Genomic DNA, 20,137 nt, shown 5'->3' with positions numbered 1-20,137 from the left:
CTTCGCCGAGTCGCACCGGAGGGGGCCTGGGCCGCGGTGAGTGCCCAAAACCGGCAGATCCGCCCCAAAATGTGCCCAAAACCGGCAGATCCGCCCAAAATGTGCCCAAAACCAAGAGATCTGCCCCAAAATGTGCCCAAAACCGGGAGATCTGCCCCAAAATGTGCCCAAAACCAAGAGATCTGCCCCAAAATGTGCCCAAAACCGGCAGATCCACCCCAAAATGTGCCCAAAACCGGGGGGTCTGCCCCAAAATGTGCCCAAAACCGGGAGATCTGCCCCAAAATGTGCCCAAAACCGGGAGATCCGCCCCAAAATGTGCCCAAAACCGGCAGATCCACCCCAAAATGTGCCCAAAACCGGGAGATCTGCCCCAAAATGTGCCCAAAACCGGCAGATCCACCCCAAAATGTGCCCAAAACCGGGGGGTCTGCCCCAAAATGTGCCCAAAACCGGGAGATCTGCCCAAAATGTGCCCAAAACCGGAGATCCGCCCCAAAATGTGCCCAAAACCGGCAGATCCACCCAAAATGTGCCCAAAACCGGGAGATCTGCCCCAAAATGTGCCCAAAACCGGGCTCCTGAGGTGTCCCCAAAACTATGAGATTGTCACCAAAACCCACTGGATTGTCCCCAATCCCATTAGATTGTCCCAAAACCGTGAGATTGTCCCCAAACCCATTGGATCGTCCCCAAAACCCATTGGATCTGTCCCCAAACCCACTGGATTGTCCCCAAAACCCACTGGATTGTCCCCAAACCCATTAGATCATCCCCAAAACCCATTAGATCGTCCCCAAAACCCATTAGATTGTCCCCAACCTATTGGATTGTCCCCAATCCCATTAGATTGTCCCCAAAACCGTGAGATTGTCCCCAAAACCCATTGGATCGTCCCCAAAACCCATTGGATCGTCCCCAAACCCACTGGATTGTCCCCAAAACCCACTGGATTGTCCCCAAACCCATTAGATCATCCCCAAAACCCATTAGATCGTCCCAAAACCCATTAGATTGTCCCCAACCTATTGGATTGTCCCCAATCCATTAGATTGTCCCCAAAACCGTGAGATTGTCCCCAAACCCATTGGATCGTCCCCAAAACCCATTGGATCGTCCCAAACCACTGGATTGTCCCCAAAACCCACTGGATGTCCCCAAACCCATTAGATCATCCCCAAAACCCATTAGATCGTCCCCAAAACCCATTAGATTGTCCCAACCTATTGGATTGTCCCCAATCCCATTAGATTGTCCCCAAAACCGTGAGATTGTCCCCAAACCCATTGGATCGTCCCCAACCCATTGGATTGTCCCCAAAACCATTGGATCGTTCCCAAAACCCATTGAATTGTCCCCAAAACCCACTGGATTGTCCCCAAAACCCATTAGATCATCCCCAAAACCCATTGGATTGTCCCCAACCTATTGGATTGTCCCCAATCCCATTAGATTGTCCCCAAAACCGTGAGATTGTCCCCAAACCCATTGGATCGTCCCCAAAACCCATTGGATTGTCCCCAAAACCCATTGAATCGTCCCCAAAACCATTGGATCGTCCCCAAAACCCATTAGATCATCCCCAAAACCCATTGGATCGTCCCCAAAACCCATTAGATCATCCCCAAAACCATTGATTGTCCCCAAAACCCATTGGATCGTCCCCAACCCCATTGAATCGTCCCCAAATCCATTAGATCATCCCCAAAACCCATTGGATCGTCCCCAAAACTGATTAGATCGTCCCCAAAACCCATTGGATCGTCCCCAAAACCCATTGGATTGTCCCCAAAACGCATTGCATCGTCCCCGCCCCCCCCGGTCCCTAGTGACCCCTCCCCCGTTTTCCGCCGCAGACGCCGCGTTGCCGAGCGACCCCGAGGACGACGCCCCCCCCGGCACAACCGGCTCCGGCGCCGCCGAAACCCGACGGCGCCAAAGCCGCCGGCCACGGCGCCGCCGCGGCAGCCCCGGCGCGACCCGCGGCGCCGCCGGCGTCCAAGCGCGCGGCCAAGTCCTCGCGCCGCGGCTTCCAGAAGTTCCCGGCGGCGCGCGGCGCGCTGCCACGACTGCGGCAAAGCGCTGGCGTTCGCCTCCGCCTTCAGCAAGCGGCGGCGCCGGCAGCGCCGCGGCGGCCCCGGCGAGAAGCCCTATAAGTGCCCCGATTGCCCCAAGACGTTCAGCGTGGGTTCGGCGTTCATCCAGCACCGGCGCGTCCACGGCGCCGCCGCGCCGTGCCAGTGCGGCGTGTGCGGCAAGAGCTTCTCGGCCAGCGCGGGGTTGGTGAAGCACCAAAAGTCGCACCTGGAGGAGAAGCCGTTCAAGTGCGGCGACTGCGGCAAAGGGTTCAACTGGAACTCGCACCTGGAGCGGCACCGGCGCATCCACACCGGCGAGAAGCCGTACGCGTGCCACGAGTGCGGCAAGAGCTTCAGCTGGAGCTCGCACCTCGACCGGCACCGGCGCACGCACGCCGGCGCCAACAGCGCCAACGCGGCCGCGTGCCGCTGCGCCGAGTGCCCCAAAAAGGGCCCGGGATGCGGCGGCGACGTCTCGGCCAAGAAGAAGACGCCCAATGGGCCAACGGGGACGCCGTGCGAGTGCGGCGGCGTCTCGGCCAAGAGCGCGGCGTTGGCCAACAAGACGCCCAATGAGCCAATGACGCCCAACGAGCCAACGGGGAAGCCGTGTGAGTGCGGTGAGGCGTTTGCCAAGAGTGCGGCGTTGGCCAACAAGACACCCAACGAGCCAATGATGCCCAATGGGCCAATGGGGAAGCCGTGCGGTTGCGGTGAGGCGTTTGCCAAGAGCACGGTGTTGGCCAACAAGACACCCAACGAGCCAATGACGCCCAACGAGCCAATGGGGACACCGTGCGAGTGCGGCGGCGTCTCGGCCAAGAGCGCGGCGTTGGCCAACAAGACGCCCGACGAGTCGACGATGCCAAACGAGCCGAGCGCGGCGCCGTACGCCACGTTCGCCAAGGACGCGCTGGGCAGGAAGGCGGCGGGCGAGGCGCCGGGGAAGCCGTACGAGTGCGGCGAGTGCGGCAAGAGCTTCTCGTGGAGCTCCCACCTGGACCGGCACCGGCGCATCCACGCCGGGGAGAAGCCGTTCGGCTGCGGCGACTGCGGCAAGAGCTTCTCGCAGAGCTCGCACCTGGAGCGGCACCGGCGCGTCCACGCCGAGCGGCCGGCGGCGTGCGGGGGGTGCGGCGGCTTGGGCGGGCGCCGGCGCGGGGAGGGCGTGCCGGGCGCGTGGGGGCGGGGGGAGGGCGGGCGGCGCGGCGGGGCCGTGAGGCACCAGGCGACGCAGACCGGGGACAAACCGTACGCGTGCGGCGAGTGCGGCAAGAGCTTCGGGCAGAGCGCGGCGCTGGCCAAGCACCGGCGCGTGCACAGCGGCGAGAAGCCGTTCGCCTGCGGGGACTGCGGCAAGAGCTTCGGCGTGCGCTCCAACCTCATCAAGCACCAGCGCACGCACCTGGGCGAGAAGCCGTACAAGTGCGGCGACTGCGGCAAAGGGTTCATCCAGAAGTCCGACCTCACCAAGCACCGGCGCATGCACACCGGCGAGAAGCCGTACCGCTGCGGCGACTGCGGCAAGTGCTTCAGCGTGTCGTCCAACCTCATCAAGCACCAGCGGATCCACCTGGGCGAGAAGCCGTACCGGTGCGGCGAGTGCGGCAAGAGCTTCATCCAGCGCTCGGAACTCACCATCCACCACCGCGTGCACACCGGCGAGAAGCCCTACAAGTGCGGGCAGTGCGGGAAGAGCTTCAGCCGCAGCTCCCACCTCAACCGGCACCACCGCACCCACGGCGCCGCGGCGGACAAGGCCAAGGGCGGCGGCGCCGGCCCCGCCCCCTTCGCGCCGCCGGGGGGGCCCCCCGGCCAATCGCTGGCGCCGCTGGGCGGGGGGGCGGCGCTGGAGCTGCCCTGGCCCCTCCCCTTCCCCGCGCGGCCCTTCCCCCCGGGGCCGCTGGCGCCCAACGCGGCGCCGCCCACGCCGCCGCTCGTCAACTGAGCGGGAACGGGCGCGGGGGAGGAGCCACGGAGCGCTGGCCACGCCCCCCGCGCCCACGGCCAATGGGCGGCGAGCTCACACGGCCAACCAGGGTCGAGCCCGAAGACCCAACGGGGGTTGGAGTCAAAGACCCGGCGTTGGGTCTAATCCCCTCGGTGGCTCATTAATGACCTTGTTAATTAGGGGAGGGGCCCACCTCACTCATTAGGGGGTGGGGAGGTACCCCTCTTGGCCCCGCCCCCTCCCCGGCCCCTCCCCCAACTGGTTTTGGCCCCAAAGACCCAACTGGGGTTGAACTGAAACCCAACTGGGGTTGGTGTCAAAGACCCGGCGTTGGGTCTAATCACCTCGGTGGCTAATTAATGATCTCGTTAATTAGGGGAGGGGCCATTCTCGCTAATTAGGGGGTGGGGAGGTTCCCCTCTTGGCTCCGCCCCCTCCCAGTCTCCCCGGCCCCGCCCCCAGCACCCAACTGGTGTCGACCCCAAAGACCCAACTGGGGTTGGTGTCAAAGACCCGTCGTTGGCAGCTTCTTGCCTCAGTGGCTAATTAATGACCTTGTTAATTAGGGCATGGAGATGTCACCCTCATTCGGTGGCTCCGCCCTCATCCCGCCCTCCCCGGGCCCTCGGCCAATGGGCATCGAGCTCACATGACCAACCAGGGTCGACCCGAAGACCCAACGGGGGTTGGAGTCGAAGACCCGGCGTTGGGTCTAATCACCTCGGTGGCTAATTAATGATCCCGTTAATTAGGGGAGGGGCCATTCTCGCTAATTAGGGGGTGGGGCGTTTCCCCTCTTGGCCCCGCCCCCTCCCCGGCCCCTCCCCCAACGGGTTTTGGCCCCAAAGACCCAACGGGGGTTGGAGTCAAAGACCCGTCGTTGGCTCTTCCCGCCTTGGTTGCTAATTAACGACCTCGTTAATTAGGGGCGGGGCCAATCTCGCTAATTAGGGCGGGAAGCCCCACGGGGGCCCCGGCGCCGTCTCCGCGGCCTCCGGAACTCGCCAAATTCCACGTTTTCCCCCCAAAATTAAGGTTGAAAATGATGGTTTTTCGGTCAGTGATAAAAAACGGTAAAATCGCAGGAAAAGGCCGTTGGGAAATGGGCCAAAATCGCCCAAATTTGGGGTTTTTCAGCTGAAAAACGGGCAGAACGGCGGCGGAAAAGCGAAGAACGGGTGGGAAATAGCGGGGGAGGGGCAAAAAATGGGGAAAAAACGGTGAATTTTGGAAAAAAAAAATGGTGAATTTGGCCGAAAAGTGCGAAAATTCGCAATTAAACGTCGAGGAAAAAGGTGAAAATGAAGCGGGAAATTGGGGCTAAAAACGGAGAAATCGGGGAAATTTGGGGACGCGTTTTGGGGGGAAAACGGCTGGAAAGGCCCCAAACGGAGGGAATTTGGGGTTTTTTGGGGTGTTTTCGTGGGTTTTGGGGACTTTGGGTTCCTGGGCGGAAATAAAGCGGCGCTGGGTCCCACTCTCCGTTTCCTCCTCGTTTTTTGGGTCAAAAATCGCAGTTTTGAGGGTTTTTCCCCGTTTTTTGACGCTTCCGGTTGGGGATTTTTCACAAATCGGCCAAATTTGGGCTTTTGGGGGAATTTTCGCCTCGGGAAACACCCAAAATTGGGATTTTTGGGGGGAAAATCGAGTTACAAAGCCCTAAAATTGATGTTTTTGTGAAAACGCCCAGTTACAAAACCCTAAACTGGGGTTTTTTAAGGGAAAACGGGCGGCTCCGCCATCTTGAATCCGCCATCTTGAATCCGCCATCTTGAGTCCGCCATCTTGAATCCGCCATCTTGGATGCACCGCCCCCCCCCTCCACTTCCGGTTGCCACTCGAGCCGCTTTAACGCGACACCGGAGGGGGCGTGGCCACGGGGGGGGGAGGCGGGACCGGAAGTGCCTATTTCGGCGGTTGTTATTGGTCCCCACAACATGCCCCGCCCCCAGCCGTTAGTACCACATGACCAGCTCATTAAGGACTCATAATTAATACTAATAATCAATAGCTAATACCAGCCATTTTTATTCCCGGCCGTCGTTTTTGGGGCGATTCCGGGTGGTTTTGTACAAATCCGGGGCCGCCTCGAACCGGCGCGTTCTCATCACGGCCCCTCCCCCCCCCCCCCCCCAATTAACACCCTCCCCCTAATTAGCGCAACCGGGCTCGTTTGGCCGGAAACGGGGGGCGACGGAGTCCCGGTGACGCAGCTTCATTAACAGCGTCAATTAGCGCCCGCCCCGCCCCCAGAGTTGGGGAAAACACCCCAAAAAGCCCCAATTTTGGGGACCCCCCCGGTAGTTTGTCCACTAAACACCCCCCCGTGGGTCCCGGGGGGCGATTTTGGGGCTCAGACGGTGGGGTTGGGGTCCAGGTGACGCCGCGGTGGTGCCGGAGCCGTTTTGGGGTTCAGAAGTGGGTCTTTGGGGTTCGGAAGGTTGTTTTGGGGGTTCATAGACTGACCCTGCGGTGGTGCCGGAGCCGTTTTGGGGTTCAGACGGTTGTTTTTGGGGTTCAGACGGTTGTTTGGGGGGTTCAGACGGTTGTTTTTGGGGTTCAGACAGTTGTTTTTGGGGTTCAGAAGTGGGCCTTTGGGGTTCAGATGGTTGTTTTGGGGGTTCAGAAGGTTGTTTTTGGGGTTCAGAAGGTGGTTTTGGGGTTCAGACGGTTGTTTTGGGGGTTCAGACGGTTGTTTTTGGGGTTCAGAGGGTTGTTTTGGGGTTCAGACGATTGTTTTTGGGCTCACAGGCTGACGCTGTGGTGGTGCCGGAGCCGTTTTTGGGGTTCAGACGGTTGTTTTGGGGGTTCAGACGGTTGTTTTGGGGCTCAGAGGCTGTTTTGGGGTTCATAGGTTGACCCTGCGGTGGTGCCGGAGCCGTTTTTGGGGTTCAGACGGTTGTTTTTGGGGTTCAGACGGTTGTTTTGGGGGCTCAGAGGCTGTTTTGCGGTTCATAGGTTGACCCTGCGGTGGTGCCGGAGCCGTTTTTGGGGTTCAGACGGTCGTTTTGGGGTTCAGACGGTTGTTTTTGGGGTTCAGACGGTTGTTTTTGGGCTCACAGGCTGACGCTGCGGTGGTGCCAGAGCCATTTTTGGGGTTCAGACGGTTGTTTTGGGGGCTCAGAGGCTGTTTTGGGGTTCATAGGTTGACCCTGCGGTGGTGCCGGAGCCGTTTTTGGGGTTCAGACGGTTGTTTTGGGGTTCAGACGGTTGTTTTTGGGGTTCAGACGGTTGTTTTTGGGCTCACAGGCTGACGCTGCGGTGGTGCCGGAGCCGTTTTTGGGGTTCAGACGGTTGTTTTGGGGTTCAGACGGTTGTTTTTGGGGTTCAGACGGTTGTTTTTGGGCTCACAGGCTGACGCTGCGGTGGTGCCGGAGCCGTTTTTGGGGTTCAGAAGGCTGTTTTGGGGTTCAGACGGTTGTTTTGGGGTTCAGACGGTTGTTTTTGGGCTCACAGGCTGACGCTGCGGTGGTGCCGGAGCCATTTTGGGGGTTCAGAAGTGGGTCTTTGGGGTTCAGAAGGTTGTTTTGGGGGCTCAGAGGCTGTTTTGGGGTTCATAGGTTGACCCTGCGGTGGTGCCGGAGCCGTTTTTGGGGTTCAGACGGTCGTTTTGGGGTTCAGACGGTTGTTTTTGGGGTTCAGACGGTTGTTTTTGGGGTTCAGACGGTTGTTTTTGGGCTCACAGGCTGACGCTGCGGTGGTGCCAGAGCCGTTTTTGGGGTTCAGACGGTTGTTTTGGGGGCTCAGAGGCTGTTTTGGGGTTCATAGGTTGACCCTGCGGTGGTGCCGGAGCCGTTTTTGGGGTTCAGACGGTTGTTTTGGGGGTTCGTAGGCTGACGCTGCGGTGGTGCCGGAGCTGTTTTTGGGGTTCAGAAGGTGATTTTTGGGGTAACAGGTTGATGCTGTGGTGGTGCCGGAGCCGTTTGGGGGTCCAGGAGTGGGTCTTTGGGGTTCAGAAGGTTGTTTTTGGGGGTTCATAGACTGACACAGTGGTGGTGCCGGAGCCGTTTTTGGGGCTCAGACGGTTGCTTTGGGGCTCAGAGGCTGACGCTGCGGTGGTGCCGGAGCCGTTTTTGGGGTTCAGACGGTGGTTTTTGGGCTCAGAGGCTGACGCTGCGGTGGTGCCGGAGCCGTTTTTGGGGTTCAGACGGTGGTTTTTGGGCTCAGAGGCTGACGCTGCGGTGGTGCCGGAGCCGTTTTTGGGGTTCAGACGGTGGTTTTTGGGCTCAGAGGCTGACGCTGCGGTGGTGCCGGAGCCGTTTTTGGGGTTCAGAGGGTTGTTTTTGGGGCTCAGACGGTTGTTTTTGGGGCTCAGACGGTTGTTTTTGGGCTCACAGGCTGACGCTGCGGTGGTGCCGGAGCCGTTTTTGGGGTTCAGAAGGCTGTTTTTGGGCTCAGAGGCTGACGCTGCGGTGGTGCCGGAGCGCCCCCCCGCGGTGCCGGCGCTGCCCCGGCGCGCGGGCGCGGTCGCTGTCCAGGCTGGCGGCGTCGCCGAAGGCCGCCAGGTGCTCCACCGAGTCGCTCTTCTGCAGGTCGGAGGCGATGGTGCGCAGGCTCAGCAGCGAGGACGCGTCGCCGGCGTCGCGGGGGTCACCGGGGTCACCGGGGTCGGGGGGGTCGCCGGGGGGGTCGCCGGGGGGGTCGCCGGGGCCGCTCTCGGCGCCCACGGGGGCCCCGCGGAGCCGCAGGCGCCGTCGCGCGTGGATCTGCTCGCTGATCTGCTCCAGGTTGCGCAGGGCGACCGAGTAGCGCGTCTTGGCCTGAGACACCAGCAGCTCCAGCGACGTCACCCGAGACTTGTGCTCCTGGACACCATGGGGACACCATGGGACACAATGGGACACAATGGGACACAATGGGACACAATGGGACACCATGGGACACCATGGGACACAATGGGATACAATGGGACACAATGGGACACAATGGGACACCATGGGACACCATGGGACACAATGGGGACAGGGACACCATGGGGATACAATGGGACACAATGGGACACCATGGGACACCATGGGACACAATGGGACACCATGGGACACAATGGGACACAATGGGACACAATGGGACACAATGGGACACCATGGGACACAATGGGACACAATGGGACACAATGGGACACCATGGGACACAATGGGGACACAATGGGGACACAATGGGGACACAATGGGACACAATGGGACACAATGGGACACCATGGGACACAATGGGACACCATGGGACACAATGGGACACAATGGGACACCATGGGACACAATGGGACACAATGGGGACACAATGGGACACAATGGGACACAATGGGGACACCATGGGACACAATGGGACACAATGGGGACACCATGGGACACAATGGGACACCATGGGACACCATGGGACACAATGGGACACAATGGGACACAATGGGACACAATGGGGACACAATGGGGACACCATGGGACACAATGGGACACCATGGGACACCATGGGACACAATGGGACACAATGGGACACAATGGGACACCATGGGGACACAATGGGACACCATGGGACACCATGGGGACACAATGGGGACACAATGGGACACCATGGGACACAATGGGGACACAATGGGGACACAATGGGACACCATGGGACACAATGGGGACACAATGGGGACACCATGGGACACAATGGGACACAATGGGACACAATGGGACACAATGGGACACAATGGGACACCATGGGACACAATGGGACACAATGGGGACACAATGGGGACACCATGGGACACAATGGGGACACAATGGGGACACAATGGGGACACAATGGGACACCATGGGACACAATGGGACACCATGGGACACAATGGGACACAATGGGGACACAATGGGACACCATGGGACACAATGGGACACAATGGGACACAATGGGACACCATGGGACACAATGGGACACAATGGGACACAATGGGACACCATGGGACACAATGGGACACAATGGGACACAATGGGGACACAATGGGGACACCATGGGACACAATGGGACACCATGGGACACAATGGGGACACCATGGGACACAATATGGGGACATAATGGGACACAATGGGACACAATGGGGACACAATGGGGACACAATGGGACACAATGGGACACAATGGGACACAATGGGACACAATGGGGACACCATGGGACACCATGGGGACACAATGGGACACAATGGGACACAATGGGGACACCATGGGACACAATGGGACACAATGGGACACAATGGGACACAATGGGACACCATGGGACACCATGGGACACAATGGGATACAATGGGACACAATGGGACACAATGGGACACCATGGGACACCATGGGACACAATGGGACACAATGGGATACAATGGGACACAATGGGACACAATGGGACACCATGGGACACAATGGGGACAGGGACACCATGGGGATACAATGGGACACAATGGGACACCATGGGACACCATGGGACACCATGGGACACCATGGGACACAATGGGACACCATGGGACACAATGGGACACAATGGGACACAATGGGACACAATGGGACACCATGGGACACAATGGGACACAATGGGACACAATGGGACACCATGGGACACAATGGGGACACAATGGGGACACAATGGGGACACAATGGGACACAATGGGACACAATGGGACACCATGGGACACAATGGGACACCATGGGACACAATGGGACACAATGGGACACCATGGGACACAATGGGACACAATGGGGACACAATGGGGACAGGGACACCATGGGGATACAATGGGACACAATGGGACACAATGGGACACCATGGGACACCATGGGACACAATGGGACACAATGGGACACAATGGGACACAATGGGGACACCATGGGACACAATGGGACACCATGGGACACCATGGGACACAATGGGACACAATGGGACACAATGGGACACAATGGGGACACAATGGGGACACCATGGGACACAATGGGACACCATGGGACACCATGGGACACCATGGGACACAATGGGACACAATGGGACACAATGGGACACCATGGGGACACAATGGGACACCATGGGACACCATGGGGACACAATGGGGACACAATGGGACACCATGGGACACAATGGGGACACAATGGGGACACAATGGGACACCATGGGACACAATGGGGACACAATGGGGACACCATGGGACACAATGGGACACAATGGGACACCATGGGATACAATGGGGACACAATGGGACACCATGGGACACCATGGGACACAATGGGACACAATGGGACACAATGGGACACAATGGGACACCATGGGACACAATGGGACACAATGGGGACACAATGGGGACACCATGGGACACAATGGGGACACAATGGGGACACAATGGGGACACAATGGGACACCATGGGACACAATGGGACACCATGGGACACAATGGGACACAATGGGGACACAATGGGACACCATGGGACACAATGGGACACAATGGGACACAATGGGACACCATGGGACACAATGGGACACAATGGGACACAATGGGACACCATGGGACACAATGGGACACAATGGGACACAATGGGGACACAATGGGGACACCATGGGACACAATGGGACACCATGGGACACAATGGGGACACCATGGGACACAATATGGGGACATAATGGGACACAATGGGACACAATGGGGACACAATGGGGACACAATGGGACACAATGGGACACAATGGGACACAATGGGACACAATGGGGACACCATGGGACACCATGGGGACACAATGGGACACAATGGGACACAATGGGGACACCATGGGACACAATGGGACACAATGGGACACAATGGGACACAATGGGACACCATGGGGACACAATGGGACACCATGGGACACCATGGGACACCATGGGACACAATGGGACACAATGGGACACAATGGGACACAATGGGACACCATGGGACACCATGGGACACAATGGGACACCATGGGACACAATGGGACACCATGGGACACCATGGGACACAATGGGGACACAATGGGACACAATGGGGACACAATGGGACACCATGGGACACCATGGGACACAATGGGACACCATGGGGACACAATGGGGACACAATGGGACACAATGGGACACCATGGGACACAATGGGACACAATGGGACACCATGGGGATACAATGGGACACAATGGGACACCATGGGACACCATGGGACACAATGGGACACAATGGGACACCATGGGACACCATGGGACACAATGGGACACAATGGGACACCATGGGACACAATGGGGACAGGGACACCATGGGACACAATGGGACACAATGGGACACAATGGGACACAATGGGGACACCATGGGACACCATGGGACACAATGGGACACCATGGGACACAATGGGACACCATGGGACACAATGGGGACACAATGGGGACACAATGGGACACAATGGGACACCATGGGACACAATGGGACACAATGGGACACCATGGGGATACAATGGGACACAATGGGACACAATGGGACACAATGGGACACCATGGGACACAATATGGGGACACAATGGGACACCATGGGACACAATGGGACACAATGGGACACAATGGGACACAATATGGGGACACAATGGGACACCATGGGACACCATGGGGACACAATGGGACACCATGGGACACAATGGGACACAATGGGGTGAGGGGACACGACAGGGACACAAAGTGAGGGGAACAGGGAGAAAAATGAGGAGAAAACCCAAAAGAAAAGAGAAAGTGAGGAGAAAACCCCAAAACTGAGGAGAAAACCCCAAAACTGAGGAGAAAACCCCAAAACTGAGGGGAAAACCCCAAAACTGAGGAGAAAACCCCAAAACTGAGGGGAAAACCCCAAAACTGAGGGGAAAACCCCAAAACTGAGGGGAAAACCCCAAAACTGAGGAGAAAACCCCAAAACTGAGGGGAAATGGCTCAAAATGAGGAGACCCCAAACGAGGGTGACCCCCCCCAAACAAGGGGTGATCCCCAAATGAGGGTGACCCCCCCGTTCCCGCCATTTTCCCTCCCTGCAGCCCCACATGTGGCGCCGCCATTTTCCCCCCCATTTTGCCCCCAAACCCCCCATTTCCCCCCCAAAACCCCCTTTTCTCCCCATTCCCCCCAAAACCCTCATTCCCCCCAAAACCCCCTCATTCCCCCCCCAAACACCCATATTTCCCTCTCATACCCCCCCCATTTCCCCCCCAAACGAGGGTGACCCCCCCTGTTCCCGCCATTTTCCCTCCCTGCAGCCCCACATGAGGCGCCGCCATTTTCCCCCCCAAACCCCCCATTTCCCCCCCAAACCCCCCATTCCCCCCAAACCCCCCATTCCCCCCAAAATCCCCTCATTCCCCCCCCAAACCCCCATATTTCCCTCCCATACCCCCCCATTTCCCCCCAAATACGAGGGTGACCCCCCCGTTCCCGCCATTTTCCCTCCCTGCAGCCCCACATGTGGTGCCGCCATTTTCCCCCCCAAACCCCCCATTTCCCCCCAAAAACCCCCCATTTCTCCCCCATTTCCCCCCATTCCCCCCAAAACCCTCATTCCCCCCCGAAACCCCCTCATTCCCCCCCCAAACCCCCATATTTCCCTCCCATACCCCCCATTTCCCCCAAAACGAGGGTGACCCCCCCCCGTTCCCGCCATTTTCCCTCCCTGCAGCCCCACATGTGGCGCCGCCATTTTCCCCCCCAAACCCCCCATTTCCCCCCCAAAACCCCCCATTTCCCCCAAACCCCCCTCATTTCCCCCCCATTCCCCCCAAAACCCCCTCATTCCCCCCCCAAACCCCCGATTCCCCCCCATACCCCCCATTTCCCCCCAAATGAGGGGAGACCCCCCCTTTCCCGCCATTTTCCCTCCCAGGAGCCCCACATGTGGCGCCGCCATTTTCCCCCCCAAACCCCCCGTTTCCCCCCCAAACCCCCATTCCCCCCAAACCCCCCCCATTCCCCCCAAAATCCCCTCATTCCCCCCCCAAACCCCCATATTTCCCGCCCATACCCCCCATTTCCCCCCCAAACGAGGTGACCCCCCTGTTCCCGCCATTTTCCCTCCCTGCAGCCCCACATGAGGCGCCGCCATTTCCCCCCCAAACCCCCATATTTCCCCCACAAACCCCCATTTCCCCCCCAAAACCCCCTATTCCCCCCCAAAACCCCCTATTCCCCCCCACAAACCCCCCATTCCCCCCAAATGAGGGTGACCCCCCCCCCGTTCCCGCCATTTTCCCTCCCTGCAGCCCCACATGAGGCGCCGCCATTTTCCCCCCCAAACCCCCCATTTCCCCCCCAAAACCCCCCATTTCTCCCCCATTTCCCCCAAAATCCCTCCATTCCCCCCAAAACCCCCTCATTCCCCCCCCCAAACCCCCGATTCCCCCCATACCCCCCATTTCCCCCCCAAATGAGGGGAGACCCCCCTGTTCCCGCCATTTTCCCTCCCTGCAGCCCCACATGTGGCGCCGCCATTTTCCCCCCATTTCCCCCCAAAACCCCCCATATTTCCCCCCCAAACCCCCATATTCCGCCCCCCCCTCCACCCCCGAACCCCCGGCACCTCGAGGACGTGGCCGAGCTGCGCCTTGAGCTCGAAGTAGGGCTTGCTCTTGAGGATGGCGCGGCGCAGCGCCTTCTGCAGCGCCTGCACGCGCGCCTCGGCCTCCTGGCAGCGCCGCGTGGCGCGCTGGTGCTCCCGCTCGCTGCGCGCCCGCTCCTCCTCCGCCTCGTTCACCTGCAACGCCGCAAACCGCCTCAGAAGACGGTGGGATGGCGTCCCAGGGGGGTTCTGGTGGCGTGGGGGGGGGGGGGGGGCGCCGCGGGGACAAGATGGCGGCGGGGGCGCCACAAAATGGCGGCGCCTCAAAATGGTGGCGGGTGGCGCCCTCAAAATGGCGGCAGAGGGCACCTCAAAATGATGGTGGTGGGGGCGCCTCAAAATGGTTGTGGGGGCTCAAAATGGTGGTGGGGGCGCCTCAAAATGGTGGATGGTGCCTCAAAATGGTGGTGGAGGTGCCTCAAAATGGCGGCAGGGGGCACCTCAAAATAGTGGTGGGGGAGCGACTCAAAATGGTGGAGGATGGTGCCTCAAAATGGTGGAGGTGCCTCAAAATGGTGGAGGAGGTGCCTCAAAATGGTGGTGGAGGTGCCTCAAAATGGTGGAGGAGGTGCCTCAAAATGGTGGATGGTGCCTCAAAATGGTGGAGGAGGTGCCTCAAAATGGTGGTGGGGGCTCAAAATGGTGGAGGAGGCCCCTCAAAATGGTGGTGGGGGCGCCTCAAAATGGTGGAGGAGGTGCCTCAAAATGGTGGTGGAGGTGCCTCAAAATGGTGGTGGAGGTGCCTCAAAATGGTGGATGGTGCCTCAAAATGGTGGTGGAGGTGCCTCAAAATGGTGGCGGGGGAACGACTCAAAATGGTGGTGGGGGAACGACTCAAAATGGTGGAGGAGGTGCCTCAAAATGGTGGAGGATGGTGCCTCAAAATGGTGGATGGCGCCTCAAAATGGTGGTGGGGGCGCCTCAAACTGGTGGTGGGGAACGACTCAAAATGGTGGTGGGTGGTGCCTCAAAATGGTGGTGGAGGTGCCTCAAAATGGTGGGGGGCGCCTCAAAATGGTGGTGGGGGGCGCCTCAAAATGGTGGGTGGCGCCTCAAAACAAAATGGCGCCAAAATCACCTCAGGGTTCAAAATGGCGCCAAAATCGCCTCAAAACACAAAATGGCGCCAAAATCACCTCAGGGTTCAAAATGGCGCCAAAATCGCCTCAAAACACAAAATGGCGCCGGAATCGCCTCAGGGTTCAAAATGGCAGTGGGGTCCAATGGGGGTCCAATGGGGTTCAATGGGGGCTCAATGGGGGCTCAATGGGGGTTCAATGGGGTTCAGTGGGGGTCTATGGGGGTTCAATGGGGGTCCATAGGGGTCCATAGGGGGTTCAATGAAGGTTCAATGGGGGTCCATAGGGGTCCATGGGGGTCCATAGGGGTTCAATGGGGGTTCAATGGGGTTCAATGGGGTCAATGGGGGTTCAATGGGGGTCCATAGGGGTTCAATGGGGGTTCAATGGGGTCCATAGGGGTTCAATGGGGTTCAATGGGGTTCAATGGGGTTCAGTGGGGTTCAATGGGGTTCAATGGGGGTTCACGGGGGGTCAATGGGGGTTCAATGGGGGTTCAATAGGGGTCCATGGGGGTCCATAGGGGTTCAATGGGGTTCAATGGGGTTCAATGGGGTTCACGGGGGTCAATGGGGGTTCATGGGGACCAATAGGGGTCCATAGGGAGTCCATAGGGGTTCAATGGGGTTCAATGGGGTTCAATGGGGTCAATGGGGTTCAATGGGGTTCAATGGGGTTCAATGGGGTCCAATGGGGGTTCAGTGGGGTTCAATGGGGTCAATGGGGTCCATAGGGGTTCAATGGGGTTCAATGGGGTTCAATGGGGGTCCAATGGGGTTCAATGGGGGTCCATAGGGGTCCATGGGGGTCCATAGAGGTCCATAGGGGTTCAATGAAGGTTCAATGGGGGTTCAATGGGGTTCAATGGGGGTCCATAGGGGTCCATAGGGGTCCATGGGGGTCCATGGGGTCCATAGGGGTCCATAGGGGTTCAATGGGGTTCAATGGGCGTTCAAGGGGGGTCAATGGGGGTTCAATGGGGGTCCATAGGGGTTCAATGGGGTTCAATGGGGTTCAATGGGGTCAATGGGGGTTCAATGGGGTTCAATGGGGTTCAATGGGGGTCAATGGGGTTCAATGGGGTTCAATGAAGGTTCAATGGGGTCAATGGGGGTTCAATGGGGTTCAATGGGGTTCAATGGGGGTCTATGGGGGTTCAATGGGGTTCAGTGGGGTTCAATGGGTTCAGTGGGGTTCAGTGGGGTTCAATGGGGTCTATGGGGGTCTATGGGGGTTCAATGGGGTTCAATGGGGTTCAGTGGGGTTCAATGGGGTTCAATGGGGGTTCAATGGTGTTCAATGGGGTTCAATGGGGTTCAGTGGGGTTCAATGGGGTTCAATGGGGTTCAGTGGGGTTCAATGGGGTTCAATGGGGGTCTATGGGGGTTCAATGGGGTTCAATGGGGTTCAGTGGGGTTCAATGGGGTTCAATGGGGTTCAATGGGGTTCAATGGGGGTCTATGGGGGTTCAATGGGGTTCAATGGGGGTCTATGGGGGTCTATGGGGTTCAATGGGGGTCCAATGGGGGTTCAGTGGTGTTCAATGGGGTCCATAGGGGTTCAATGGGGGTCCATAGGGGTTCAATGGGGTTCAATGGGGTCTATAGGGTTCAATGGGGTCCATAGGGGTTCAATGGGGGTTCAATGGGGGTCCATAGGGTTCATGGGGGTCCATGGGGGTCCATAGGGGTTCAATGGGGGTCCATAGGGGGTCCATAGGGGGTTCAATGGGGGTCCATAGGGGTCCATAGGGGTTCAATGGGGGTCCATAGGGGTCCATAGGGGTTCAATGGGGGTTCAATGGGGTTCAATGGGGTTCAATAGGGGTTCAAGGGGGTCAATGGGGGTCCGTGGGGGTCCATAGGGGTTCAATGGGGGTTCAAGGGGGGTCCATAGGGGTCCATGGGGGTTCAATGGGGGTTCAATGGGTTCAATGGGGTCCCAATGGGGGTCTATGGGGGTTCAATGGGGGTCAATAGGGTTCAATGGGGTTCAATGGGGTTCAATGGGGTCCATAGGGGTTCAATGGGGTTCAATGAAGGTTCAATGGGGTTCAATGGGGTTCAATGGGGGTTCAATGGGGGTTCAATGGGGTTCAATGGGGTCCATAGGGGTCCATGGGGGTCCATGGGGGTCCATAGGGGTTCAATGGGGGTTCAATGGGGTTCAATGGGGTCCAATGGGGTCCGTGGGGTCCGTGTGGTCCCACCTTGGCGGTGGCGTGGTTGAGCAGCTCCTGCCAGGTGGGGTCCAGGCGGTTCTGCCCGGCCAGCACGCCCTGCTCGGCCACCGCCACCATCTCCCGCGCCGCGCCGTGCGTGCCCACCGCGCGCATCGAACCGCAGCGCCGCCCGCTGCGTCTCCTGCTGCGCCTGGGGCACCGAAACCGCCAAAATCAGCCAAAATCACCCCAAAATCATCCTCAAATCATCCTGAAATCACCCAGAAATCAGCCCCAAATCAGCCCGAAATCAGCCCCAAATCCGCCCCAATTCACCCCAAACCGCGCGCTCGAACCGCAGCGCCGCCCGCTGCGTCTCCTGCTGCGCCTGGGACACGGAGCCAAAAATCAGCCAAAATCACCCCAAAATCAGCCCAATTCACCCCAAACCGCGCGCTCGAACCGCAGCGCCGCCCGCTGCGTCTCCTGCTGCGCCTGGGGCACCGAAACAGCCCGAAATCAGCCAAAATCACCCCAAAATCAGCCCAAACCGCGCGCTCGAACCGCAGCGCCGCCCGCTGCGTCTCCTGCTGCGCCTGGGGGACGGGACCCCCAAAATCAGCCAAAATCACCCCAAAATCATCCTCAAATCATCCTGAAATCACCCTGAAATCATCCTGAAATCAGCCCCAAATCAGCCCCAATTCACCCCAAACCGCGCGCTCGAACCGCAGCGCCGCCCGCTGCGTCTGCTGCTGCGCCTGGGACACCGAAACAGCCCAAATCAGCCAAAATCACCCCAAAATCAGCCCAATTCACCCCAAACCGCGCGCTCGAACCGCAGCGCCGCCCGCTGCGTCTCCTGCTGCGCCTGGGACACCGAAACAGCCCAAATCAGCCAAAATCACCCCAAAATCAGCCCAATTCACCCCAAACCGCGCGCTCGAAACCGCAGCGCCGCCCGCTGCGTCTCCTGCTGCGCCTGGGGCACCAAAACCGCCAAAATCAGCCAAAATCACCCCAAAATCAGCCCGAAATCAGCCCTAAACCACCCTGAAATCAGCCCTGAAATCATCCTGAAATCAGCCCCAATTCACCCCAAAACTGCCCCAATTCACCCCAAACCGCTCGAACGGCAGCGCCGCCCGCTGCGTCTGCTGCTGCGCCTGGGGGACGGAAACTGCCCAAAATCAGCCAAAATCACCCCAAAATCAGCCAAACCGCGCGCTCGAACCGCAGCGCCGCCCGCTGCGTCTGCTGCTGCACCTGGGGACACGGAGCCAAAATCAGCCAAAATCACCCCAAAATCAGCCCAATTCACCCCAAACCGCTCGAACCGCAGCGCCGCCCGCTGCGTCTGCTGCTGCGCCTGGGGCACCAAAACAGCCCAAAATCAGCCAAAATCACCCCAAAATCAGCCTGAAATCAGCCTGAAATCAGCCCTAAACCGCCCTGAAATCAGCCTGAAATCATCCCGAAATCACCCTGAAATCAGCCCTAAATCATCCCCAAATCAGCCCCAAATCAGCCCTGAAATCAACCCCAAAACTGCCCAATTCACCCCAAACCGCGCGCTCGAACCGCAGCGACGCCCGCTGCGTCTCCTGCTGCGCCTGGGACACGGAGCCAAAATCAGCCAAAATCACCCCAAAATCATCCTCAAATCATCCTGAAATCACCCTGAAATCATCCTGAAATCAGCCCCAAATCAGCCCCAATTCACCCCAAACCGCTCGAACCGCAGCGCCGCCCGCTGCGTCTGCTGCTGCGCCTGGGGACACCGAAACAGCCCAAAATCAGCCAAAATCGGCCAAAAATCAGCCCGAAATCAGCCTGAAATCAGCCCTAAACCACCCTGGAATCAGCCTGAAATCAGCCCTGAAATCAGCCCCAAAACTGCCCCAATTCACCCCAAACCGCGCGCTCGAACCGCAGCGCCGCCCGCTGCGTCTGCTGCTGCGCCTGGGGGACGGGACCCCCAAAATCAGCCAAAATCACCCCAAAATCAGCCCAAACCGCGCGCTCGAACCGCAGCGCCGCCCGCTGCGTCTCCTGCTGCACCTGGGGACACGGAGCCAAAATCAGCCAAAATCACCCCAAAATCAGCCCAATTCACCCCAAACCGCTCGAACCGCAGCGCCGCCCGCTGCGTCTGCTGCTGCGCCTGGGGCACCAAAACAGCCCAAAATCAGCCAAAATCACCCCAAAATCAGCCTGAAATCAGCCTGAAATCAGCCCTAAACCGCCCTGAAATCAGCCTGAAATCATCCCG

The 20,137-nt window shown here is 58.8% G+C and overlaps 3 protein-coding genes across 5 annotated transcripts in view; 1 reads left to right on the top strand and 2 right to left on the bottom strand.

Moving 5' to 3' along the window:
* The first annotated feature begins 470 nt into the window (after nucleotides 1-470).
* On the top strand, nucleotides 471-5,507 carry LOC106146094 (zinc finger protein 665). The gene is made up of 2 exons (XM_065044049.1): nucleotides 471-586; nucleotides 1,698-5,507. Exons 1-2 carry the CDS (start codon nucleotides 471-473, stop codon nucleotides 4,024-4,026), a joined length of 2,445 nt encoding a protein of 814 aa, XP_064900121.1. The 3' UTR covers nucleotides 4,027-5,507.
* A 528-nt stretch (nucleotides 5,508-6,035) lies between these two features.
* On the bottom strand, nucleotides 6,036-18,107 carry SH3BP5L (SH3 binding domain protein 5 like). Of its 3 annotated transcripts, none has more exons than XM_065044155.1 (4): nucleotides 17,914-18,107; nucleotides 14,587-14,760; nucleotides 8,411-8,834; nucleotides 6,036-8,326 (listed from the first exon to the last, which is right to left on the bottom strand). In XM_065044155.1, exons 1-3 carry the CDS (start codon nucleotides 18,037-18,039, stop codon nucleotides 8,424-8,426), a joined length of 711 nt encoding a protein of 236 aa, XP_064900227.1. In that variant the 5' UTR covers nucleotides 18,040-18,107; the 3' UTR covers nucleotides 6,036-8,326; nucleotides 8,411-8,423. The 3 variants fall into 3 exon arrangements, with proteins under 3 accessions (XP_064900227.1, XP_064900228.1, XP_064900226.1); XM_065044156.1 differs by having other exon boundaries at nucleotides 6,036-8,305; XM_065044154.1 differs by having other exon boundaries at nucleotides 6,036-8,834.
* Nucleotides 18,108-19,076: 969 nt separating this feature from the next.
* LOC135576859 (bromodomain-containing protein 2-like) overlaps nucleotides 19,077-20,137 on the bottom strand; it is a 10,010-nt gene continuing 8,949 nt past the window's right edge. The window contains exon 8 of the mRNA XM_065044048.1: nucleotides 19,077-19,131. Coding sequence (XP_064900120.1) covers nucleotides 19,077-19,131 — 55 coding nt within the window. The remainder of the gene's footprint in view (nucleotides 19,132-20,137) is intronic.

Source organism: Columba livia, chromosome 32 (genome assembly GCF_036013475.1).
Source record: "Columba livia isolate bColLiv1 breed racing homer chromosome 32, bColLiv1.pat.W.v2, whole genome shotgun sequence".
NCBI lineage: Eukaryota > Metazoa > Chordata > Aves > Columbiformes > Columbidae > Columba > Columba livia.
The sequence above is the reverse complement of the archived record's forward strand: the minus strand, read 5'-3'. Positions and strand labels throughout refer to the sequence as shown.

Excerpts from the sequence above, each read along its gene's own strand:
- LOC106146094 (XM_065044049.1), top strand. The coding sequence starts at position 471 with ATGTGCCCAAAACCGGAGATCCGCCCCAAAATGTGCCCAAAACCGGCA. Across the intron at positions 587-1,697 it reads CCCAAAACCGGGCTCCTGAG|ATCATCCCCAAAACCCATTG; the intron begins GTGTCCCCAAAA and ends CAAATCCATTAG.
- SH3BP5L (XM_065044154.1), bottom strand. The coding sequence starts at position 18,039 with ATGCGCGCGGTGGGCACGCACGGCGCGGCGCGGGAGATGGTGGCGGTG. Across the intron at positions 14,761-17,913 it reads TCAACCACGCCACCGCCAAG|GTGAACGAGGCGGAGGAGGA; the intron begins GTGGGACCACAC and ends GCGGCGTTGCAG. Across the intron at positions 8,835-14,586 it reads AGCTCGGCCACGTCCTCGAG|GAGCACAAGTCTCGGGTGAC; the intron begins GTGCCGGGGGTT and ends CATGGTGTCCAG.